Consider the following 26,104-nt stretch of genomic DNA (forward strand, 5'->3'; position numbering starts at 1 on the left):
CCTCCATCCCTCCAACCCTCTCCCTTCCTTCAATAACTGTTTACTGGGCCTCCGTGTTGGGTCTGGCACTCTTGTAGTGTCTGGCTGCTGCTGCTGCTGCTGCTAAGTCGTGTCAGTCATGTCCGACTCTGTGCAACCCCACAGATGGCAGCCCACCAGGCTCCTTTGTCCCTGGGATTCTCCAGGCAAGAACACTGGAGTGGGTTGCCATTGCCTTCTCTAGTCTCTGGCAGCCCTCCTGTTTTACCCTCCTTGCTGCTGGGATCCAAGGCCACTCCTCCCTTTTTAAAATTTAATTTTTTTTACATTGCCCAGTTACTACCCCTTGTGGTTGCTTTACAGAATATTTATTACAGTTATAAATCTATTAACTTTTCCTCGGTAAACTATTTAAACACAGCTGATAAATTTAAAACTTTTTGAATCAAATTTCCTTAAACATTTATCCACTGAGTCAAATTGCCCTGTTTCACTATGAGTCTAACATAACTTCTCCTGAATGTTTCAACCACCTTAACAACACAAAAGTTTTTACTGTACCCATACTTAAACTTATTTGTAAAAATCAGAACTATTGATTGACCAATGTGTTAGCTTACAGAAGATACATTTTGTAGTTCTCCAGGACTGCAAGATCAGATACAAGATAGAAAGATTATCTCCTTCCCAGGAACATGGAAATCACAGCCTCTGGGTCAATGATTGATGGATTCTTAGTGGGAACATTGAATCCTTCCAGGTGACTCATGTAGCAGCAGGTATTTGCCGGTTGGGATGCCCTCCGACCAGGTTCAACTGCTAAGTCAACAGGACTCACAAGTAAGTTTTTGCAATCTCCATGTCCATTGAATTTTGAGTACATGATGTTTTGCCTCAGTTTACAATTAACTTGATTATGCCTCATTAGCATTCATTATAATCAGCAGGACCATAGCGCAGCTTAATCCATCAACCATTCTGCAAGGACATCTGGCTAATTCATTAACTCACAGCACCAATTATGAACACTCCTTCTACCCGTTATTTTGGAGGCTGCTGGTCTTGACCTGCCCTTCCTGGTTTTGGTATAGTTCTTACTCTTTCTGGAAATCTTTGACTTAAAGTTATCTGTTCTTCTCAACTTATATAAATACACTGTTTCCCAAACAGATATACTGAACTTCAAGTAAGAAACAAGAGTCCCATATATGCCAAACTTACCTACTTACTAAAATGCTGTTTCTATACTTTGAGTTATAACTAGCTTTGTTATTACATATAATATTAACTTTTCCTTTTTGATCGCTAAGGACTCATGGCTTTTCACAGACTCAACTTGTTCTTGTAAATCAGCAACTGTAGACATAGTTACTCTTTGTTGTATCTAAGTTGTTACAACCTGACCTGGGGACCCTGTTTCCTTTTCACCTGATTCCTTTGTCCTTTCAGCAATAGCTCAGCACTTTTGGCAGCAGCCTGGTTTTCTGGCAATAGTAAGATGTCTCAGGCCATGGCAATTTCTTTTTGCTCTCAGACGTGAACTTGGGTTCTCTGAAGGAGCCCTGGCTACTGCTAACGAAAAATGCTATTGAGATCACTACGTGTGTGCTGAGGGTACATGATGTGTGTGCTGGTGATGAGACGGCACCCTACGGCAGCTGAAAAGAAAGAACGAGAAAAGATGTTGCTTCCTAAGGTCATAATTATGTTCTCAAATTGCTCAAATCATTTGAATATTACAACATCTTTTTTATATACAATTTTAAATGAATTCTTCCCTACAATGTGTCTATTCAGATTTTTAACACTTCACTCAGACTGTGATTACCCCAATCTCTGATTTTTAGCACTGTGCCTCCAGGTCCATTATTTTGCGGCCCCTCTTACATATCCTTTATCAAAATCTGCTTTCAAGAAAACATAAAATTATGTATACAAATTATTCTGGCTTCATGTAAATGCATGTTTGCCATATAGCTATTAGATATAATTATAAAACTATTGACACAAATGTATTAAATTATGTTAATTTATTATTGCATAATGAAATATCATTTCATGTAATACATTTCTGGCACAAATTCACTCCTGTGCCTGTCTTGAGAGGCTGAAAAGGTCACCAGAGGGCAAGCTGGGAGGCTCACGCCCTCTAGGAACTGTCGCTGAAGCAGGATGCTATTATTTAGACAATTTAGAGCAATTTATATTTACTTCTATTAATGTGCCTTCACTAATTGAAGGCATTCTGGGACAGTATGCAAATGGAGAGTATAAAGATGCTTGCTGACTGAATACGTGCCAATCACTCAGCAGGGCTGTGGGCGGACTCATCTCTCCATTTGCAAATCTGGTCCCGTAGAAAGGGACTGTCTCTTGGTCATTTCTGTATGACTGTGGCCAGTAATGATAGGGGCTTAGTGATTCTTCTTTGAACAGAGAAGAAGGAAAATACCATGAGAATAACAGAGAAAATCATAGCTGTCCAAATCATTAATTCAGGAATATCATTTACAATCCACTATTTTTTTTAAAATTTGACTTTATTAATATTCTGAGGCAACTGGGTTTTGAGACAAATTTTAAATTGCTTCATTTCCAAAATTCATTTTGGTCACAACATCCAGGAGTAACCCATCGGTTAATCAATAACATTTAAATGCTGTTGTTAGAAAGGCAACCCAGCACAAAACCAATACTGTCAGCAACTCAGAACAACTCTAATTTCCTGAAGGAAATCGATTCACAGCAAAATAGTGGTTATTGCAAATATTTATCCGTCTGAAAGGGAACCCTCATCCTTGCAGCTTTTTGAGCAGTTCATTTGCAAATCAAAGACTGTGATGAGTTCCACTCAGTCATCTATCTTGAGACTTGGGAAGCACTGTGGCAGGCGGTGGGTGTGTAGCAATAACCCTAGGATTGCCTTGAAGTGGCCCTTTTGGGGATGGGTGGGTAGTGTGGATATATCCCACAAGCGATGTGGGGCAAGTATTGGGCATGGAGACCAGGTCTACACCTGGGATGTCACTGACCTGCTGTGTGAGCTCAGAAAGCCACCTAACCTCTCTGCACAAAATCTCTTCTTGAAAAGAAGGATATTCTTATTTGTCCAATTTAGCCCTCCTATTGTTGTGAAAAGGAAGGGGTGGGGGGAGGGATACCTCTTAAGTTATATTTAATGGACTGGGTAAATTTAGGGTCTTAAAATCTTGAGTCTCTATTTCCCAAGAACAGGGTTAAGGAGCAAGACAAGGTTCCCGATAAATCCAAGCATCGTCCTCCAGCTCAATGCTCTGTGCTGCTGTTCAGTCGCCATGTCGCGGCCAATTCTTTGCAACCCCATGGACTGTGGCACGCCAGGGAACTGTCCCTCACCATCTCCCAGAGTTGTTTGAGTTTTACTAACTGTAAAACAAGTGCCAATGAGAACAAATGTGTTCACTGAGTAACACTGCAGTAGGAGCTGGAAACAAAGATAAAAAATCTGTGTGGCTTCTGTGCCCAAGAAGTTCATAGTCTAGATGTGTTGGGAGGGGGCTGTGCAAACAGATAAATGCAGTGGGCTTGGGATGGTGCAGGCCCGAAGTGTGAGCAGGAGTGTGGGAACAGTCATGAGCTGAAAGAGAATTCCTTAAACTGAGCCGCAAAAGAGGGGAGGTTATTTCAGGAAAAGGCTTACAACAGGCAGAGATTAGCATTTCAGGAGAACCAAAAAACAAATCAGTATTTCCCAAATTTCTCACTTCAAGTTCACTTTCACATTTATTTTACCTTATCTCTGTTACCACATAAAACCATTTTAAGTCGACTAATTTTAGAAAATGTAAACAAGTTGGATTTAAAAAGAAAACTTTACACGATTACTACCATAAATTACATTATTTGCTATAAACAGAAGCAAACCTTTAAAATAAAAGCAACAGGAACTCATTAATTTAATAAATCACTGTCAGGCTGTTCCTAGTTTTGGTGGCCAAAGGGGTGACCAGGACGAAATCAGGATAAATTAATGTCAGACAGTAATAAATCCTATGGAGAAAACAGAGTGACTTAGGAAGGTTCCTTTGGATGGGGTGGCCCGGCAGGGCCCGCTACAGTATGTCATTTGAGCAGATATCTGAAGAAAGTGGTAGACCGAAAAGGAAAAGGAGGTCATTACAACTCAAGCAGATGCTGCGGCTTGCAGAAAGAAGGCTGCGAGCCAGATTCACGGAGAGGGGTAAGTGATGGGGTGGCGGGCTCACAGCCAGCCGACACTTTCTGCAAGATAGTCTGGAGCGCGGAGAGGCAGGCGCTCGGTCGAGGGGGTTCCAGCTGCTGAATTCTGTCTATAAGACTAAATCTAAGCTGAAGCTCCAATCCTTTGGCTACCTGATGCGAAGAACTGACTCACTGGAAAGAATGCTGGGAACGACTGAAGGCAGGAGGAGAAGGGGACAACAGAGGATGAGATGGTTTGGATGGCATCACCGACTCGATGGACAGGAGTTTGCGTAAACTCCGGGAGTTGGTGATGGACAGGAGGCCTGACGCGCTGCAGTGCAGAGTCGGACACGACTGAGCGACTGAAGTGAACTGAACTGATTCCTAGCGGAAAGCATCTGCAAACAGTGCAACCTTGGAAAGAGAGAGTGAGCGAGGCCGGCTGTGACCGCCCCGACTGACAAATTAGTAAATAAATGAAAGCCAAGAAAAGTCAAGTCGCTGAGAACTGGGACAAGAAAGCTCAAACTCTCCTTCTTCGTCCAGCCCCGTGCGGTCCAAGGATGGGGCTGGCAGGCAGACGCCGGCTCCGGACAAAGCAGGGTAGACTCGCGCTTCTGCAATCCTCACTCCCGGCCTCCCGTGAGCCCCCTTCCGGGAGAGGCTCAAAACGCGGAGCCGGCAAATCCACGGAACCGGATGGCTAAGCCGGGATACGGAGTCGGCGCACGCGCAGTGGCCCAGCCCAGCCTGGCCGCTCTCCCCGCTGGGGGGGAGGGTCATCCGAGCCTGACGTCCGCGACGCCGACGTCAGCGCCCCGGGAAGAGGAGGGCGAAGACTCCATCCGCCATGTTGGATGCCGCAGATTCGCCATAACCGCGCCGGCTCTTTTCTTAAAAAAATAAAAATAAAAAGCGAAGAATCAGTGGGGCGCCCCGCCTTCTCGGTCGGCGCGGGAGGGGGCCCGGAAGAGCCCGACCCTTTTTTTTCCCTCCGCGGCGGGGGCGTTGCCATGGAGACGCGGGCGGCAGGTGAGCCGGGCTGGGGGTTGGGGTGGGGATGGGGTGGGGGTGGGGCGCAGCGCGGCGCGCGGGAAGCCGTTGCGAGCTCGAAGTCGGGAAGGAGCGCGCGGGCCGCTGGGCGGCGGAGGGATCCACGGCCCCGGGCGGAGAGCGGACGTAGCGGCGTCCTTCGACAGCACGTTCGGTCCCTGGCAGTATCCCGCCGCCTCGGGTTTTTATTGAGAAAAAAAGTAACGAAGATGCTAGCGGAAGAACGAGCGAGGGAAGGCAGTGCGCGCGCGCGTGCGCGGAGCCGTTTCCAGGGCAACGGGTGGGGCTGGGGCGCGCGCCAGCGACCGAGCGCAGGCGTGCCGGCGGGCGGGATGTTCGAATCCCCGCGGCGCCGACTCTTTGGCCGCTCTGCCTCCTTCTTGCCTGCCCTCAGTTTCCTCCTCCGTGAATTGGGTAGCTTCTTCAGACTCACGTTCCTTGGGCAGGATGTGTTGAAGGGACAAGGTTCCACCGAGCTGCTGAAGGAAAGTTTCCTTGTGTCCTGAAGAGGGAACCATAAACGCCAGAGATTATTAGCGTTCTGGCTGCCGGTAACCCTGTAACATCCTGTGATAAACTAATTTATCCTCTACCTGCCGCCTAGCCCTGCGGGCCCCTTGGTCCTCACCCGTTAAAGTTAAGCTGAAATGCCAGCTCCTCCAGGCAGCCGTCCGTCTCTGGCTTCCGGGCGGGGGGGAAGCAGCCTTTCTGCCCCTGGACACAAGAGCAGGATGGATCTTCTGAACACCTGGCCCGAGCCCCTTGACGCTGAGCTTGGGGCTCCTTCCTGTGTGATCAACAAGAAGCGTCTGCACTGGGGCACTGACCTCGCGCTTCCTGCCTCTCTGTTTCTACCAACAGTTCTGATTTGTATGTCGTTTACTGACGAGGAACAAAAGTTCAGAGAGGTCAACTTCATACAGTTTGGAAATGGCAGAACTGAGGCTTTAAAAATCAACTTCCTCCAGCTTGGGATGAAATCCAGACTTCGGGGTGCCTGCCCGAAGGCACTTGTACTTCTGGCTCCTGGAAGCTCAAGTGCCTGGCCTCCAGTGGGTGCTGTAGGGTACCTTTATCGAAGGGAAGAGTGAATGTCTGGCTGCACTGATCACCTCCTGCCCCTTCCAGCCTGGTTCCCTGGCAGAGCCCAGTGACTTAAGGAATAATTGATATAAGTTTGGTGTCATAAGGTGACTCGGACTGGAAAGAATCTGCCTACAGTGCGGGAGACCTGGGTTCGATCCCTGAGTTGGGAAGATCCCCTGGAGAAGGGAATGGCAACCCACTCCAGTATTCTTGCCTGGAAAATCCCATGGATGGAGGAGCCTGGTGGGCTACAGTTTGTGGGGTCCCTAATAGTTGGACATGACTAAGCAATTAACACTGAGTGTCATAGGGCATACCATCAACAATGGCCCCTCCAGCATCAACTTCTGAGTCTATAACCATGTTGAAGCAGTTATACTGAGTGTCTCCCATACTGAGGGTTGCAGAAGGCATTTGAGCTTATGTATGGTATTTGGTGCCCAGACACCAGGGGCACGTTTCATGGATTCTTCAGTTGAAGCATCTCTATATGCCAGGCAGGGATGAGTAAAGAGCCCTTGGACCCTTGGTTCTGCCCTCATACCATTGTGTCAGATTCCGACAAGGAGGGCCAGTACAGTAAAGTGTGTGTGTGTGTGTGTGTGTGTGTGTGTGTCTGTATGTGATGATGGAGCAGACCCAGATCCCCAGGAACTGTGAACTATGCCTGGCATGCTTTCTGACAATAATGATGTTACCGAATCCAAAACCCATACTGCTTGCTACACGATGGGTCAATAAATCGAGAGATGAATCGCTGGGGCAAGGAACAGTGAGTTTATTTGGAAAGCCAGCAGCTGGAGAAGATGATGGACCAGTGTCCCAAAGCACAGTTGTACCTGAGTTCGAATTCAGGCTTCTTTTATAATAAAAGGGGAGAGGGGGAGTGGTTGGTTGGTACAAACTTCTTGGTGTCTGAATCCTTAGTTCTTGTACCTGTGCTCCTAGGTCTGGTTACAATGTTCCTATAAACCTCCAAGAGAAACATTATTCTCTGTTCTGCAAGTTTTTATCTGTATGAATGGAAAAGTATTGTACTTTAAAGGTCAGAGCCTTGAGAAGGGGCCGTTCTGTATATTTCAGGCTGTAGGCAAGGGTTTCTTGACTGGTAGCAAAAACAATAGAATACAAAGGTTAAAGTAGAAGAAACAGATCAGATGTGGAGTCAGACTTGATCTTCCCTACTGAACTGTCTTTGGTGCTTCCCTTCTCCCAAGTATAGATACATGGCATGCACTGCCCACTTCTCTTCTGGAGTTTACCTAACAGTTTCTAAAAACAATCCTGGACATTGTTGTAGTTGCCTTGAATTTTCAGCTATAAGTGACACAGATCATGTTTTAGAATATATTGCTGTTAACTTGCCATCTCTAATTCCTGAAGAGAGTCTCCTGTTTTGCTTGGCTGTTGGGTTACGGCAGGAGAGTCAGTACAATAAGTGATAAGGTGGAGTTGCGTTTGGCCTCTAAGGTGCAGCTTCTAGGTGGTGAGCCCGCGGTGATGGTCACCGCCTTGAACTGGAGATCTGCCTGCTACCACACTGCTCCCTTGGTTCATTTACCTTGTAGAACAGTGATTGCTGTGTTACCTTACAATTTACCCAACAACTTGTCAAAGACAGCTATCCTTCAGTAGAATTAAGTGTCTGCCTAAGGCAAGGGCAGTCAGGAATTAGATATATTAAAAAGACTCTCCCATAATTGCATTTCCTTTTATAGACAGTTTCATGCAGGCTGCTTCTGCAAACCTCTCCAGCGAGAGGAGCCGATTTAATTATGTAGAAGGGATTTAGCCTGGAGTTAAGTTTTCTTTTTGTTCTCAACTGTTTATCCTGTTAAACTTTCACTGTCTTGGCAATTTCTCAAGGGCAGGTGTCAACTTTAAGGGCAGGAACGGCCTGGAGGGGCCTGGGATCTGCTCTCACCAGATTTCTGACCTGAGGGGAGTCCTGTAACTCTTGGGACCTGAGTTATGTCTGCAGGAGATGCCCTGGGCTGGTGCCCTGGAGGCAGGTGGTCCTGTTCCTTTCACCCAGACCCAGTCTGTCTGCCCTGCAGCCTAATGCTTTGTCACCTGCTTGTTTCTTGAAAACATTTGTGGTTGGAAAAGTGTGACAGATGTTGACTGATTTTTTTTTTAATAAAAAAAAATCTGAGAGTGAAGCAAATAGTCATATTAAAAACTTACTACAGGTTTGAAGTTACAGTCTTTTTTTTTTTAAGTGGAGTCACCTTAAAAAAATTTATTTTCCTTTGTTTGACTGTGTTGGGTCTTAGTTGTGGCATGCACGATTTTCGACCTTCCCTGTGGCACGTGGGCTCTTAGTTGTGGCATGTGAGATCTAGTTCCCTGACCAGAGCTCCGACCTGGGCCTCTGCTGGGAGCACAGCTTATAAGCAGATTATAGCAGCTTCCCCGATAGCTCAGTTGGTAAAGAATCCACCTGCAATGCAGGAGACCCCTGTTTGATTCCTGGGTTGGCAAGATCCGCTGGAGAACGGATAGGCTACTCACTCCAGTATTCTTGGGCTTCCATTGTGGCTCAGCTGGTAAAGAATCCGCCTGTAGTGCGCGAGACCTGGGTTTGATCCCTGGGATGGGAAGATCCCCTGGAGAAGGGAAAGGCTACCCACTCCAGTATCCTGATCTGGAGAATTCCGTGGACTGGGTCACAAAGAGTTGGACACGACTGAGTGACTTTCACAAGCAGATCATGCTTGGCATATTAATAGAAAAAAAAAATGGGGTTACAGACTTTTCTGCTTCTAAATCATGTAACAAATGGAGCTGCAAATTGCTTAACTCTGGAATCCGGCACCTTTGTGCCCCCGCTGGGTCAGGACCAAGGCAGGATGGAACGGTGGGCACCAGCTTCAGAGGCAGCTGCTGGTCTTGTTGGGGTGTAGGGGGTTGAGGGGACCAGATCAGTTATGGCACCTGGAGCCAAGGAGCAGGGGGTTTTGGGAGTAGCATTCTGGAAAATGGGGGTCTTGGATGTCCTGGCAACTTGGAAGCCTTGGTAAGTCAGCCCCAGGACTCCCTGTAGGGCCCTGGCTGGCTTCCTTCTTCTGTTGAATGTTTTCTTCCCATCTCTGCCAGCAGGACTCTTCTTCAGGGGCCACCACTGCCTTGCCCTGTAGGGTCCACCCTCCCTCCCTCTCTCCTTCTCTCCCTTCTTTCTTCTAAGCAGCTTCCCTGGTTCACCCAGATATTTGTGTGAAACTTTGTGCTGGGAAGCGAGAATGCAGAGTCAGATGTGACTCACCGACTCCTCTTGAGAGTCTCATGCAGTCCCAGCAGTGGAAGACGGATCCTTTGGGAGATGGTGCCAGACGTCATGATGGAACTAAGCCCCAAGAATTGAGGGTTTGAGGGGTGGGGAGCAGCTCCCCCTAGCCCAGCCACTTAGTCAACCTTGGTCCTTTTGTTGAAAAAATATGTGGGTCCATTTCTGAGTTCTTAGGTCTATTCCATTGATCCTCCATCCTCCATCCGCATCGCACTGTCTGAATTACTGTAGTTTTCTAGTCATTTTTGAGCTTATAAAGAATAAACAGGAGGGCGTTCTTCGGAGGGGCAGAAATGCAGGCAGGAGCGAGACCCGGTGTCAGGCACTGTCGTGGTGCAGCGGCGGCCGTGGGAATGGAGGTTGGGGCAGGTTTAGAGACGTGAGGCAGAGGAAAGCCCCTTGGAACTGGGCTGATCGGGCTTTAACGTAGAGACCAGCCAGTCTTCGTCTGTGTTTGTTTTTAGGGGAAAGAGCAGTGATGAACCGAACCAGCGCGGGGACATGAAACTTCACAGGCTCCGTACACACGGCCAGGGTCCATAATTTCCAGGAGGGCCACACGGCCACACTTCCCCTCACTGGGCAGGAGTCAGGCTCACACACATGGCTAGGGCCCATCATTTCCAGGAGGGCCACACGGCCACACTTCCCCTCACTGGGCAGGAGTCAGGCTCGCACACACGGCCAGGGTCCATCATTTCTAGGAGGGTCACATGGCCACACTTCCCGTCACTGGGCAGGAGTCAGAGGACCAGCGAAGTTGCGCGTTTGGGGGTCTGGGTTGGCTGGTGGCTGGCCCACTCTGAGCCGCCCCTTCTCCCCCAGCCCTGGATCTTGGATGTTTCTCTAGGAAGCAGGAGCTGAGCCTTGGTTAACGATCTTCTCAGGGGTTCTAAGGTGAACATTCTGGAAATGTTCTAGTCCTTCTGACAAAGGAAATGCAGCATTTCTGTTTACAAATAAATATGTTTGTTAGCCTCATTGATCTCTTTAGGCTTTTTTTTTTCTCTTTAAGCTTTTAACTGATTTTGAATTAAGTGATATTGATGGTTTTGGAGTTTATAATCTTTTAGAGGAGACAGAGGTTAAACAAACACACCACCAAATACATGATTACAAATTGGGGAAATTGCTTCAAAGTGGAGGGTGGTGAGGGAGTGGGCAAGAGAAAGTAATGGAGACCTAATTTGTATTGAAGGGGGTTTCAGAAAAGTCTCTCTGAGAAACTGAGGTTAAAGCTAAACCTAGGTTCTGGATTTTTTTTTTTTTTTTTTTAAAGTTTGGTGATCAGAAAGCAGCCCTCTCCACTTTGCAGAATTTTTTTATGATTGAAAAATTTTTTTATATTGGACTATAGTTGATTTACAATGTTGTGTTAGTTTTAGGTATACAGCAAAGTGATTTAGTTGGACATGTATCTATTCTCTTTTAAATTCTTTTTCCACTTAGGTTATTACAGAATACTGAGCAGAGTTCCCTGTGCTATACAGTAGGTCCTTGTTTGGTTATCTGTTTTAAACATAGTGGTGTGTACATGTCAATCCCAAACTCCCAATGTATTCCCTTTTCCCTGACCTTTCCCTTTAGTAACCATAAGGCGGTTCTCTAGTCTGTAAGTCTGTTTTGTAAATGAGTTCATGTGTATTTCCCCCCCCCCGCCCCCCCCGCATCGCTATCATATGATATTTGTCTTTTTCTGTCTGACTTACCTCACTTAGTGTGATCATCTTCAGAATTTCAGGCAGCTCAGAACTAGCTCACAGCCCAAGTTCTCCTTTGCCCTCTGTCGCCGCCTAGGGGTCATGTGTGGGAAAGGCCCTGCTGCAGGAGCTCAGGAGACACCTTTGTCTACCCAGGTGGCAGATGCCAATGCGGATGTCAGGCACGACTGAGGGACTGGGGTGCTGGGCCTACAGGGGAGGAGACCCAGGGGCCACTGGGTAGCCTGATCAGATGCAGAGGGAGGGACTGGTCTTGCCAGGGTCACCCCGAGGCTGCACTAGCTGGAGCCGGATCAGGGAGAAGGATGGGCTGCCTGACCTTCTAAAGTTCCCTGCCTTGTATACAGAGTGGTTGTAGTTGTTCAGTCACTCAGTCGTGTCCGACTCTTTGTGACCCCATGGACTGCAGCACGCCAGGCTTCCCGATCCTTCACCAACTCCTGGAGTTTACTCGAACTCATGTCCATTGAGTCAGTGATGCCATCCAACCATCTCATCCTCTATCGTCCCCTTCTCCTCCTGCCCTCAGTCTTTCCCAGCATCAGGGTCTTTTCCAATGAGTCAGTTCTTCCCATCAGGTGGCCACAATATTGGAGCTTCAGCTTTGGCATCAGTCCTTCCAATGAATATTCAGGGTTGATTTCCTTTAGGATAGACTGGTTGGATCTTCTTGCTGTCCAAGGGACTCTCAAGAGTCTTCTCCAGCACCACAGTTTGAAGGCATCAGTTCTTTGGTGCTCAGCTTTCTTTATTGTCCAGCTCTCACAATCGTACATGACTACTGGAAAAACCATGGCTTTGACTAGATGGACCTTTGTTGGCAAAGTAATGTCTCTGCTTTTAAATATGCTTTTTGGTCATTGCTTTTCTTCTGAGGAGCAAGTGTCTTTTAATTTCATGGCTGCAGCCACCACATGCAGTGATTTTGGAGCCCAAGAAAATAAAGCCTGTCACTGTTTCCATTGTGTCTCCATCTTTTTGCCGTGAAGTGATGGGACAGGAGACAGTGAGGTAGCTGCTCAACTAATAAGGGGAGTGTAGGGCACTGGCGGGAAGACTGGACTCTACCTCTTCTAAAGCAGGAGTCTATGAATTTGGGCCACAAACAAAACCACAGTCACTTTAAATTGTTTTCATGAACAAAATAGAATTATTTACTTATGTTTCTGGAGTTTGTATCTTACTCATTTGAAAATGTGCTTAGCATACATAGTATGCGGTACATCTTAGGCATTCATTAAATGTTGAATTGTGTGACTAAGTTGAAAATTTCTTTTTCCCCAGTATAAAACTGAATAACCCAGGGATGTGGAGAGTACACCTGATGCTTACTTCCTGTGTTAGTTACCAGGAAGGAGGGACCAGATGATTCTGGTGGCCTGGAGCTGGGTGGCTGGTGGGGTTTGGAAAATTCATTTCCTTGTGGTTCTTGCTTAAATTTAAAGGTCTGCTCTGGAATTTGAACAGACTTTAGACACATCTGAGTATTAGAGGGCAGTTCTTTCTTCTGGAATTAATTGTTGAGTTCAAAATGCTTTTTAACTGAGATCAATCACAGGCTTTCATGATAAGTAGAGCAGGTATTTCAAATTTGCCATTGAATTTGTGTGTTTCCCACAGTTCCTGTCGGGCTGTAATTTTATCTCCTTTGATTATGACCTCAGGAGCTCAGAGCAGACAGCCAGCTTCTAGATGATAATAAATGAAAAGGTCCCCGTCCTCAGCCTCTTTGTTTTTTTTTCACTGGAGGCTGGTTGCTTTACAATGTTGCTGGTTTCTGCTGTGCAGCAGCAGGACTCGGGCGTAAGTGTACCTGCCCATGCTGCCGCTCCAGGCCGCCCCAGAGCACCGGTCCAGCTCCTGTGCCCTGCAGCAGCTCCCACCCGCCGGTGGTTCCACTCCTGCTGGGGTCTTTGTGTCAGTGCTCCTTACTCAGTTCATCCTGCCTCTCCTTCCCCTGCCACGTCCGTAACTGCCTGTTTCTTAACAGCGTGGACAGGAGTTCTGGTCGACATGGTCTAAGCTTCCTAATTCCTTGTCTCCATTTTCCTAAGTCTGTGGGTCCCCAAAGATTTTGGGGTGCTGGAGGCCCTCTCCCGTCCCACTGGCTGCCAGGGAGTGGGCGCTGCAAACCACATTTCTCTAATCTGCAGCGAAAAAGCTGCCGGTGTCCTGGAGAGAACGTGAGACTAGATTTGTGTTCTAGTCCAGACTGTCACATGCTTGTAAGTGGAAAATACACACCAGATTGTGAATATTTAGTACAGCAACCGCAATAAAAAAAGAATGTTGAACTCTCTCATCCGTTTCTAATCTCATGGATTACAAGGGAAAGAATACTATTTGGATATACTGGGGTAACAAAGCATAGTATTAGAATTAATTTTCCTTGTTTCATTTTAATGCGGCTGCTTGAAAAATTTGAAATCACACCAGTGGTCCTATTTCTGTGGATGGCGCTGGCCTGGCCGGGGGCGTTGGGCCTCTTGAGCCCTGGTGGTGTAAGTGGCAGCCCTCGCAGAGCCGCACGTGTGTGTGTTTCTGCACGAGAGGCAGTGTCCGTGGGCAGGAGCCCACGCTGGCCATCTGCACGTTGGGGAACGGTGTGTGTGCTGGGCCACGTCCACCTACCGGGTGGGCTGTGTGTGCAAGCCCGTCTCCCCTGCCCATCCCAGTTCTGGGCACCTGTGCCACGTGGAGTAGCCCTTTGCCCGGTATTCCCTCTGTGCGATTGACCCCTGCCCCCCACCATCCTCATGAGGTCAGCAGGGCGGCTGCAGTGGTCTCCGTGGGTTTCCAGCCACGGACGTGTGGGTTCGTCAAGGGAGAGGCCCCTCTAGCCACGCAGAAGTAGCCACAGTGGGGTCTGAGCCCGAAGCCTCCATCCTGAGGTCCAGTGCTGAAGCCGGCGCCAGGCGGCCCATCACCTTCCCAAGTTAAGACTGACGGTGCCCCTCCCACCACACACACAAAGGAACCCAAATAAACTAAAACAACAAAACTCCCGGACCAGAAACTCAGAGGCCTGGTGGCGGCGGCCATGGGCATTGCGGAACCCACAGAAACGCTAAAACAGGAGAGCACTTTGCACATCTTGTTTATCCCATGGAAATGACCCCGGAGATGTGGTGGTCAGCCTGGGAGTTCCGGGGCCACCTCAGTGACTTGCATAAGGGAAGTGGTGATGTCAGGGGTCCCCGTGGGGGCTCCCACCTCCTTGGAGCCTCCCCCACATCTGCTGAGGCGGGCACAGCGCTGCCACTTAGAGAATTGGGTGATGGGGATGCGGTTCCTGTTTACATCAAATTATTTGTGGTGCTTTCCCACAGAAAGGGCCCCAGGGCTGCTCTTCAGTTGTGATTATGGTAAATGTGAGTAGACTCTATTGCCCAGGGCTCTCACTTTGAGAGTGCTTAAAAATAACTTAAAAAAAATTATGCCAAGTTTCAACGTGGAAGAAATGCGTATGCATAAAATTATAATGCCACTGTTTGGCCCAGGCTTAATTATAGCTGATACTGAGCATTTCTCATTTTATTTCGTTAATCCAGTTTCAACAAAGGAACACCCAGGGGCTTTCTCCTTTGCATCTAATAGAAATGTTAACTTTGTGGGGCTATGGAAGTTGGCGTGCTCATCAGCATTTCATGAGCTGCATGATAATAATACCACAAATGAGGGCATGCATTTATTGGAACTTCTGCCCACTGAGTCTCAGAGCTGGGGGGCGGGCATCTTGGGGGTGGAGGTGGCAGGCGGGAGGGCAGGTGCCTTTTGGGCTCCTCCGGGCGTGGGAGCAGCGGGCGCTGGCTGGGGCTGCTGGCACACCCTGAGTTCCATCCAGGCAGCTCTGTCCATCTGTCTGTAAATTAGTCTCTGGGTGAGGCTCGGAGAGCAGGTTCCGTTCTAAGCCATTCGAAGGCCACTTCTCACTGGGGCCTCGAGAGGCTCACAGACTTAGGCAGACTCCCCTGCCACCGTGGAGGCGGGGCGCGGGGGACCCAGGTCCTGACTCGGGTGGGTGCCCTTCCTGCTGTTTCATTTGCGGCGGTGCCTTGGAGGGGTCGGTCAGCGTGCTGGGAGTGCCCTGCCGCTCCAGCAGACGCCCAGCAGGTGTGGGCATGGAGGCCCAGGAGGCCGGGTCCGCGTGCCGGGGTGCAGGGCTGTGGGGCGGGTTCACGGCCAGATCTGGGCTTCTCAGCCCACTGTGTGCTCACTGCTGTTGGTGACCTTGGAGTCCCCTCGGAGTGGGGAGAGCCGCCCCTCCCTCACTGGGTTAATGTGAAAATGAAGTGAGTGGTGGACCAAGGATGGCATCTGGTGGAGTTAGGACTCAGGGAATGTTCGCTGTATTTTCGTGAGGGTCTGTCTGCCTCGTCTTGGGAGTGGCTTCATCCCAGGAATGGGGGGTGTAGTGCTCAGACTGGTCACCAGAGGGTGCTGCTGGCGCGTGTATGATGTGCACTCTGGCCTGAAGGCCTGGGTTTACTCTGTGTGCTGGTAACCTTTTTTTTGCCAAGGAAAGCTGGTCCGCTGTATGTGGTGGTTCTCTGTTCCCTGCTTCAGACCTGCTGCCAAGCTGTGTGGAGGCATGTTTATTAAATGTGTGTTCTGGTGGGTTGGTGGCCCTGCATCTGGCATTCTCATTTCCCAGCTTACTGCTTCTTGAAGGGAGTTGCTGTTGTAAATTGCACAAAATAAACACACAGAGAGTTAAGTTCCCTTTTTGGTGTAGCTCTTCTTAGTTGTGATTAATTGTTATAAATGTCTCTGTAGCCACGAAGCTGGATATAGGGTGGAGCCCAAGGCTTCTTGTGTCCTTCACAGGGTCCCACTGGCCCCGACCTGTGTTTCTACCTGATTTTTTTAAGTTCCTTATACGTGGACCGAGTAGTTTTGAAAACATATAGGCCTGAACTTGATCTGCCGGGGCAGGTTACAGCTGCTTCATCTGTAACATGGGAGAGTAATACCTTTGTGGCCAGCTCGTTAGGGCCGCCGTGTACAGCTGTGCAGGTTGCACACTGCACAAGAGCAGCCTGTCTAAGGGCATCATCTCACGCCGTGGATTCGTGTATTCACTATGACAGTTTTCTGCAAGTGGTAGTAAAGTATCTTGTTCTCACAAAATCAATATGTTATGACCACTTTCTGACAGGGGGAGCTAATGTCTTTAGGAAATGGCACCCTTTTTCCTTTCTCACAGAGGTGCCTTGTGGGCTGGCAGCCACCCTGCTCGTCAGGGTGAGAGGTGACAGGGAGTGTGGCCCTCAGGGAAGGTTTGCCGCTTCCCTTGAAAGCAGAGTTTGAAGTGCTGCTGTGGAGGTGAGCCCAGAGGCAGGGCCCCCAGGCAAGTGTGTGTGTTGGGGGTGCCAAGTAGGAATACGGGGCCTTCCAGGGGAAGAGCAGGGGTTGTTGGGAGTCCAGCCTGCCAGGCCCTTAGCCCATGCTGCGTCTCCATCAGAACCTGGGAATGTCTCTGCATTTCACTATTGAAAGACTCACATTTTAACATCTGTAACTATCTGGAGGTGTCTTACAGTTGATGTGATAAGACTCCGGCATGCCTTAATTTATTTGGTAGCATTTTAATCTTCTTTTAGTCGTATTGTAAAGTATCCATGCATCTGAGGATAGATGCTGTCTTAGATTTGAGGAAATAGGATAATGAAACCCATTTCACGGGAGTGTTGTGCAGATTAGACACGCCTGGCCTGAGCCTTGCGTGCTGCCAGCTCATGGTGGGGGTGTGATTGATTTAAACTTCCGACTCTTCTCCTGCTTCCTCTTTGAATTCCTTTATTTTGGTTACAGCGAGTTCTCAGAAAGTGCGATGGTGATGATGATGTTATATTAAGCATATCCACAGCTCGTTAAAAGTTGTGCAAAACAGACTAAATGGAAGGAAAGTATTTTGATCAAGCCCGGGCCCCCTTTCCTGAAGATAAAGGGAAAAAGTATTTTCGATTGCAGTAAGCTGCACGGTGTGAGGGTTTACTCCCTGCCTTGGGTGTGACCGCAGTCTGGCTGCGTGTTACTAAAGGGTTTCCACTCCTGTTGGGATGCTGCCAGCCTGGAAGAGTTTAATAACTTAAGGGCAAGTGAACAACAGGAAGACAAAACCTAACTCCAAAGGAATCTGCCATCCAACTTTTTTCATGAGGTTGGCAGTTTAATAGGATCTTAGCTTAGTCTGTTGAACTCTATTTAAAGTTGATCAATCCAAGTAAAAGACGGTTAAAAAGCAGAGGATGGCATACTAATCGAGGAGAGGAAGGAAGAGAGCTTTGTTTTTACACTATAGCTTTTAAAGAGAGAAATCTCATAGTCTGGTAATGAGCATTTTGTCTTCTTATGGTCATCAATAAGTATTTGGGCTATTTGTAGTCATCAGCTCACCTGACATTTATCGAGCGCCTACTGTGTTCCTAGTGGCAGCCAGGCTGAGAGGAGGATGGCTGATGTTGGGTCTGGTGGGGCTCCGGTGGCAGGTGGTGTGGGGGGTGGTGTGGGGGGTCCTGGGGCTGATCCCCATCTCCTCCCGGAGGTGGGCAGGGGCCTGGACTGAGCCCTGCTGCCCCCCGGGAGTCGCCTCACTCCAGCCCTGCAGGATGCAGAGACCTCTCAGACACGGGGCTGCTGCTAACGCCGCTTCTGTTAGACAACATCCTTTGAATTTATGCTCGGGGTCCCTGTCTGTGACACGCGATGTCCCCTCTAACTCCTCTGTGGGGAGCCCAGCACTGGGGGGTGGAGGGAGGGAAGAGGCCTCAGGGTGCTGGGAGCCCTGGGGGGACTTTGGGGGCGTGTAAGTGGGGTGCCCCTGCCTCTTTCTCTCCCAGACTCACAGCAAAAGCTCTGTGCTCCGGGATGCTCTCCTTCCCAGGGGATGGTCAGCTGTTGTCTCTACCCCACATGCTTCTGTGTTATCCGACTGTTCGACAGCTTCACCCTGTGACTCCTGTAATAATTAATAACAGTGATTTTAAACGGGGGTGCTGAGGGCCGGGAGACCTGGAACACCTGCATCCTGCTCTGCTCTTCCCATCCCTACAGGAGATGCCCTTACATAGGACAACAGCAAAATTCTCCTTGACCGTGGGCTGGGCTGGATGTGCTGGGAGCTGGCCAGAGCCCGAAACTTCAGCTCAAGGCTGGACTAACCTCCTTTGCCGGTTTCCTCGGGGGCCCGAGATGTGGGGAGGGGTTCCTCAGGAGCAAGCCAGCTCCAGCCGCCTGATTCCAAAGGGGCTGCCTGATTGCAAAGGCGGGGGCGGGGGGACCGGCCAGCCCACACCTGTGACCCATCAGCGCCCAGGGGCGCTCCCCAGGGTCCCAACCACCCTCCCCGGACTGCAGGCCCATCTAGGTCATGGCCTTCCTCTGGGAGGAGTGGACAGAGGCCCTCACTTACTTATCTCTGGTCCCCCAGGCAGGGTGAGCAGGTAGGGGTCAGAGATCACAGGCAGGACCCGGCTTTTCCTGGCTGGGAGTGTTTGCAAATCAGGGTTCAGAAGCGAGGACTTTTTGACGTGGTTATTTTAAGATTTTCCATTTTAACAGTACAGAGTAGCTGGTTACAAACTGGCAAAAAAAAATCACAGAAATTGAGTGCTCAAGCTCCAGACTTCTGTGACTTGCCTTGTGCTGAACACATCATTTCCCCTCCCGAGTCCTTTTGATAAGGATGAGTGCACAGTAATTGAACCTAAAAATGCAGCCAAATTATAGCATCTTCATCAGAACTAGATGACAACATAATTATGCTTGTATTTCAGGATATAAGATCTTTTTTTTTTTCCCTCTATGCGTCTACTATGAAAAAATGAGAAGAGCAGCTTTGTTGTTATTTGGGTAGATGAACAGTTCTTCATGTCTGGGGGCTGCAGCCCGACGTGCCCGTTCCCCGTGTTTCCGCGTCTTGTTGTCTGTGCTGTGGTTCGAGCATGTCCCTGCAGGGCGCACGGCCTCCTTCCGAGTCAGAGGCCTGGGGCCTCTGTTACGGATGCCATTCCAGCGCGGACACTGAGGATGGGGCGGCACTCGTGACGGCAGAGACGAGCTCATCCACCTGCACGGCTCTGGGGGCCGTGTGGTCCGGCCGGCTGTTGTGTAGCCGTGCTCCCATCAGTGCTGACCCGGGAGACCGAGTGCTCCCATCAGTGCTGACCCGGGAGGCCGAGTGCTCCCATCAGTGCTGACCCGGGAGGCCGTGTACTCCCATCAGTGCTGACCTGGGAGGCCGAGTGGTCCCATCAGTGCTCACCCGGGAGGCCGTGTGGTCCCATCAGTGCTGACCCGGGAGGCCGTGTGGTCCGGCCGGCTGTTGTGTAGCCGTGCTCCCATCAGTGCTGACCCGGGAGGCCGAGTGCTCCCATCAGTGCTCACCCGGGAGGCCGTGTGGTCCCGCTGGCTGTTGTATAGCCGTGTTCCCATCAGTGCTGACCCCGGGAGGCCATGTGGTACATTGTAGAGCTTGGGGCTGCTGCTGCTGCGGCTGCTAAGTCGCTTCAGTCATGTCCAACTCGGTATGACCTCATAGACGGCAGCCCACCAGGCTCCGCTGTCCCTGGGATTCTCTAGGCAAGAACACTGGAGTGGGTTGCCATTTCCTTCTCCAATGCATGAAAGTGAAAAGTGAAAGTGGAGTCCCTCAGTCGTGTCCGACTCTTTGCGACCCCATGGACTGCAGCCTACCAGGCTCCTCCATCCATGGATTTTTCAGGCAAGAGTGCTGGAGTGGGGTGCCATCGCCTTTTCTAGGTCAAGCCGGGTGCCCCCTGAGGCCAGCCTCTCTGAGCCCCAGGCCTGCAACTGTAGCTGAGAGCTCAGGGAGCACGCGAGGTCATGTTGTGGGCGGGTCCTGGAGCCAGTCTGGTGCCCTTGGGCGCCCAAGGGCCCTTCCCAGGTCCGCTTTCGAGATCCTTTCAGTGCCTCCTCCGGGAAGCCTTCCTAGCACTTTAGCCCAGGATCTCTGCCGTCCCTCTGCCCAGCGTGTCTGCTGTTTGCAGCAGTCTGAGAAGGCTCAGACGTTCCTTGAACAGCTACCCCGGGCAGGCTGGAGGAGGCAGCCTTGGACAGGAGGCTGCCCTGCCTGAGCCATTCAGTGCTCATCACTTGCCACAACCTGAATGCTGTGTATACCTGTCACCTCGCTTCTCAACCTTCCTGATTTTTAAACTCATGTAAACAGGAGATTCAAGAGACTTCGATTCTGTCCCTGGGTCGGGAAGATCCCCTGGAGGAGGAGATGGCAACCCACTCCAGTATTGTTGCCTGGAGAATCCCACGGACAGAGGAGCCTGGTGGGCTGTAGTCCATGGGGACCGCAAACAGCTGGACATGACTGGGAATGCACGCATAGACTCATTGTAGGAAATCCAGAGGTGACTATAAGAAAAGAGTCCGGCGGGCAGGATCCTTTCTGCCTGGCCATCTGTTCTTCTGTCCATCACCCGTAAATCTGTCTCTCCCTTAGGAACAAAGTCACGCACCTGTCGAGCTGTGGTGCGTCCCACTCTGTAGAAGTGAACGTTCATCCTGAGCATTTTATGCATCGTCCAGGGTTCTTCCCCCTTTGGTTCTCAGCGGCTTGTGGGACTGCTCTGGGGGACGTGTCCTGGCGTGCCTGCTGTGGAGCATGCAGGTGGTTTCTGGGACTTGTCATCCTGAATGACCTCCGTGTTGAGCATCTCTGTGCAGAGTCCTTGTTTACATTTTGGACGATTATAAAGCCAGATCTCAAGAAGAAGGACCACTGCTCAGAAGTCATGAGCGAGCGTCTTCGGGGCTCTTGGCCCCTTGGTTGGTGGCAGGCGTGTCTCCGTCAGCATTCAGGGCCTGGGTCCTGCAGGGGGGGTGCCAGGCTGGCCTCCCGACGCTGCGGCTTCCCTGGCCTCGGCGCAGGTGTGGGCTGCCTCCCCGCCTCTGTCTCCATTCCATGCTGCAGCCTCTCCTCTGTGACAGTCGTCCTGGGTTGGGTATGCTTGTCTCTGCCAGCACCCTGGGGACTCCAGACCCAGCACTGGACCCACGGTGGGCATTTGGGAAGTGTGCCAAATGACACAGATGGCCATGGCCAGGAGGCATCCCGGGCCACCCAGGCCTTCGGGCTGTGGGGGACCCTGGGCAGTAGGTTAGTTACAGGCGGTGCCATCGCTTGGTCACGTGCAGACACACAAGTAGTCTTATCTGTGTGGTCTCCAGACAGTGCTTGGCGTGCCTGGGGGCTAAGGGACCCTCACAGGAGCCCTGTGGTCCCCCAAAGTGCTGCTCTGTTACCTGTCTCAGAATTCCCTTTTCTCCTGAAAGCATAGCAGGAATCAAGAGTAAGTCCAGGCTACTTGGGTAATAGTTGCAGTGAAAACTCTACGATGCTGTTGTTCTGGGCGGGTCTGTCTCCCCAGTGGGCTGGTGGCTCGTCTGTGGAGGACCCCACGCCCAGTTCATCTCTGAGTTCCGGACGCCTGACGTGGGGGCCACCCCGTGGCTGCTGCTCCACAGACGCTGAAATGACCAGGAACGTACTTGGTATGTGGTTTGGGGATTATGTTCCTCTCTGGAGTGATTTTCATTTCAGACTCGGTTGACTACAGGGAAAAGCGTTTTAGCTTTAACTTGGAGGCAGCTCAGCTCACGGTCTGCAGCCAAACAGAGTTCATGTCAGCAGGCGGCAGAGTCCAGGCTTTGACCTGGGCAGGTTGCTTCTTCTCACAGCCTCAGTGTCCTTGGCTGTGGAATAGGGATGACAGCCCCCCCTTTGCCTAAATCGTAGGGGTCATTGTGGGGTCAGCAAGACACTCAGTGAAAATGACATGGCCTCTTATGAGGAAAGACATCTATCACTGTCATCTCTTCTTGTTTTGGAAGCATTTTGGGTTCCTTAGGAATGAAGCATTTCTTGGAAAAAATAAAATATCGATTGGTGGTATTCATGAGAGACTTTCATTGATGAAGCAATGTTCTGCTTTGTTAAATTTCCATTTTGTGTGTTATTTGGTAAAGAATTCTCATAGGTCATTACCCTGCCTGCTTATTGGTGGAGAAGCCCTTTCTTTGAAGGCAAGAGAGGGACTTGGTTTCTGGGACCCGGGTGCCTCCTGGGCACCACCCTCACTGTGGCAGCTCCGTGTCAGCCCACTGCCTCGTGAAATTCTGAAGAAAGAATTTTCTGGCAGCCGGGGCCACATAAAGCAAGAAGTGAGCTGCCTGGCCAGACGCAGCCTGTGGGAGGCTGGCCATCGCTCAGATGAGCAGCCTTCAGTATTTTTTCTTTGGCAGTTGGATGCAACCAATGTTTTTTGTGAAGATGAAATGACATATTTTGCTTTTGTTTTTGTTTCTTTTCCTTACAGAAAACCCAGCCATCTTCATGTGTAAATGTTGTAACCTTTTCTCACCAAGTCAGTCGGAACTCCTCTCCCACGTTTCTGAGAAGCACGCAGAGGAAGGGGTTAATGCGGATGAAATCATCATTCCCCTCAGGCCTCTGAGTACCCCTGAGCCCACCAACCCAGGCAAACCCGGAGATGGTAAGGGGGCTGGGGTGCTGGACGAGGGTGCCTGTGGACGGCGATACTGCTCATTTGCTTTCAAATACTTTGCTTCGAGGGCTTCCCTGGTGGACTAGTGATAAAGAACCCGCCTGCCAATGCAGGAGACGAGGGTTTGATCCCTGGGTCGGGAAGATCCCCTGGAGAAGGAAATGGCAACCCACTCCAGTAGTCTTGCCTGGACAATGCCATGGACAGAGGAGCCTGGTGGGCTACAGTCCATGGGGTCGCAAAAGAGTTGTGCACGCTGGAGTGACAACAGGAACAAGAACAACAGCTTTGATGCTGTTTCTGTCTGGCAGGTGTAGGGCCTCAGAGGAATCCAAGTTTCCAACCAGAAGCCACAATAATTTCCATTTGTAGATCTTCTCAAATAGGATTGTGTCTCTGAATTCCCTGTACTCAGTCTTTATAGGTCTGTATATGGAGTCAGTATATGGTCAGTCTGGTCGGTATATGGAGGGATGAATGAATGACTGAATGAAAGGAGTCAACACCATCCCAACAGGGCAAAAAGCACAAGCTTGTTGTCAGAGAAGTGTGGGTTTAACCCAGTTCCAGCACCGGCTCCTGTATTACCTGAAACAGGTGATTTCTCTGAGCCTCACCCTGCTCACCTGAAAAATGAAAACAGACCAGCCTATTGCAAGGGGGGGCTGTGAGGATGAGGTCAGAGATAGGGTGATAGCACCACGGATGATGCCTGGTACAGGGAGGACAAAAGGGAAGCCATTACGATAACATACGTCATGAGTGAATAAGTATAGATAATCTTAGAAACATATGGATGGCCCGTGTGTACCTGGAGCAAGGATTCCCGTCGCAGAATCCTTCAGGTTCATAGTCCATATCGGATGTGAAATACACTGGTTTGCAGTGTCCAGACACCTCCCACTGAACGGCGTCAGAGGCAGCAGGTGGCTGGGTTGGAAGAACCGTCCAGGCGCTGTAATTAGGTCCCTGAAGACAAAGAAAATGTATAGTCTGGGAGGAACAGCTGCAGGCCAGAGTCAGAAAAAGCCCCCACAAAACTCTTTTTCCGTGATGAGAGAGGATGGCCAGTCCCCTGTGCCTAAGCTCAGTCTGTGGCAGTAGACTTCTCGTCGCAGGATTCATTAGTTACAGTAATAATCCAATTGCTCTTTCCTGGGAATATTCAGGCTGGCATCTCGGAACAGGCTGGCTTATTGATCATCCGTCTGACACCGTTAACAAGGAGAGACTCTAGACACAAAGTGTTTTGGTTAACGAGTCCCTCTGGCCATCCCCAGGGTGCTCAGAGAAGCTTGCCTGACAGAGGATTGAGTTGTTGGGAAGTTAAGAGAAGTTCTATTTAACTCTTAGTGGCATGAGGAGAAACTGAGAGAAGCCAGCGTCTGAAGCTCCTAATGGCAAGTGAGGAGGGCCAGGAGGTGTCTGCGTCGCCGTCACTGATCCGGGTGGTATGTCCGGGGCGTTCCTCCTCCCCTCCCGCCAACCCAGGAGACAGGGCTGACCTCTACCCGCCAGAGGAAGCTGGAGTGAGGGGGCGGGTTACACATGATTGCTTTGGGGAGGAAGAGCATGGGGGTGGGGGAAGGTCTGTGGCAGACACTGAGCATCTGCCCCGTGACCTAATGAAAGGATGGGCAGACAACCTGAGTAGACCTAATGGCCATCGGGTATGTAAAAAAGTGCTCAACATCACTAATCACCGGGAAAATGCGAGTCAACACCACCGTGAGCTGCCACCCACCTCCCAGTTGTGAGAATGGCTGTCATGAAAATGAAAAGAGGTAGCAAGTGTCGATGAGGGTGTGGAGAACAGGGACCCCTCCTGCCCTATTGGTGGGAGTGGGAATAGGCGCAGTCATTGTGGAAAGCAGTAGGGCAGGTCCTTAAACAATTAAAAATAGCACCACCATGTGATCCGGCGATCCCACTGCTGGGCCTGTGTTCAAAGGAAACGAAGTCAGGATCCTAAAGAGATACCCCCGTCCCATGCCCACTGCAGTGTTAAATCTCCGCTTATCTGTGGTTTCACTTCCCATGCCTTCTCTTATGCTTGGTCAACCGTAGTCTAGAAATCGTAAATGGGAAAATTCCAGAAATAAAAATCACATCAGTTTTAAATTGCATGCTCTTCTGAGTAGCGTGATGGGCTCTTTCCTTCCCGAGGCCCCCACCCACCAACATGACATCATCCTGAGTTCCCCACCCACTGACATGACATCATCCTGAGGTCCCCACCCACTGACATGACATCATCCTGAGGTCCCCACCCACTGACATGACATCATCCTGAGGTCCCCACCCACTGACATGACATCATCCTGAGGTCCCCACCCACTGACATGACATCATCATGAGGTCCCTACCCACTGACATGACATCATCACAAGGTCCCTACCCACTGACATGACATCATTTGAGGGTCCCACCCACCAACATGACATCATCCTGAGGTCCCCACCCACCAAAATGATGTCATCCTGAGGTCCCTACCCACTGATACGGCATCATCATGAGGCCCCACCTACTGACATGACATCATCTGATCCTGACATCCACCCAGGATCACTTGGAGCAGGTGACCGTCCCTCTGACATGTGGTCAGAAGGTTATAGCAGCCTCACACTCCATCACAGTGCCTACACCATTCACTTAGGCATTTCTCATCTCACATCATCATAAGAAGAAGGGTGAAGTGGGACTCCTAAGGCAGTCCAGTGGTTAAGACACCATGCTTCCACTTTTGGGGGCGCAGGTTCAATCTCTGGCTGGGGAACTAAGATCGTGTATCCTGCAAGCCAGGCGGTGTAGCCAAAAAGAAAAAAAAAGGAAGGGTGAACATAGTAAGATGATGGCAAGAGTGAATGTTGACATTCTAGGAATCAGTGAACTCAAATGGACTGGAATGGCTGAATTTAACTCAGATGACCGTTATATCTACTACTGTGGGCAGGAATCCCTCAGAAGAAATGGAGTAGCCATCATGGTCAACAAAAGAGTCTGAAATGCAGTACTTGGATGCAGTCTCAAAAACAACAGAATGATCTCTGTTCGTTTGCAAGGCAAACCATTCAATATCACAGTAATCCAAGTCTATGCCCCAACCAGTAACGCTGAAGAAGCTGAAGTTGAGCGGTTCTATGAAGACCTACAAGACCTTTTAGAACTAACACCCAAAAAAGATGTCCTTTTCATTATAGGGGACTGGAATGCAAAAGTAGGAAGTCAAG

General features: G+C 49.9%; 1 protein-coding gene across 1 annotated transcript in view; it reads left to right on the forward strand.

The window, feature by feature from the left end:
• The first annotated feature begins 4,999 nt into the window (after nt 1–4,999).
• Nucleotides 5,000–26,104, forward strand: part of ZFAT (zinc finger and AT-hook domain containing) — a 158,285-nt gene continuing 137,180 nt past the window's right edge. Inside the window, exons 1-2 of the mRNA XM_055545717.1 lie at nt 5,000–5,214; nt 22,686–22,862. Of these exons, the coding sequence (XP_055401692.1) occupies nt 5,040–5,214; nt 22,686–22,862 (352 nt within the window). The 5' untranslated portion in view covers nt 5,000–5,039. The remainder of the gene's footprint in view (nt 5,215–22,685; nt 22,863–26,104) is intronic.

Source organism: Bubalus kerabau, chromosome 14, assembly GCF_029407905.1.
Source record: "Bubalus kerabau isolate K-KA32 ecotype Philippines breed swamp buffalo chromosome 14, PCC_UOA_SB_1v2, whole genome shotgun sequence".
Lineage (NCBI taxonomy): Eukaryota > Metazoa > Chordata > Mammalia > Artiodactyla > Bovidae > Bubalus > Bubalus kerabau.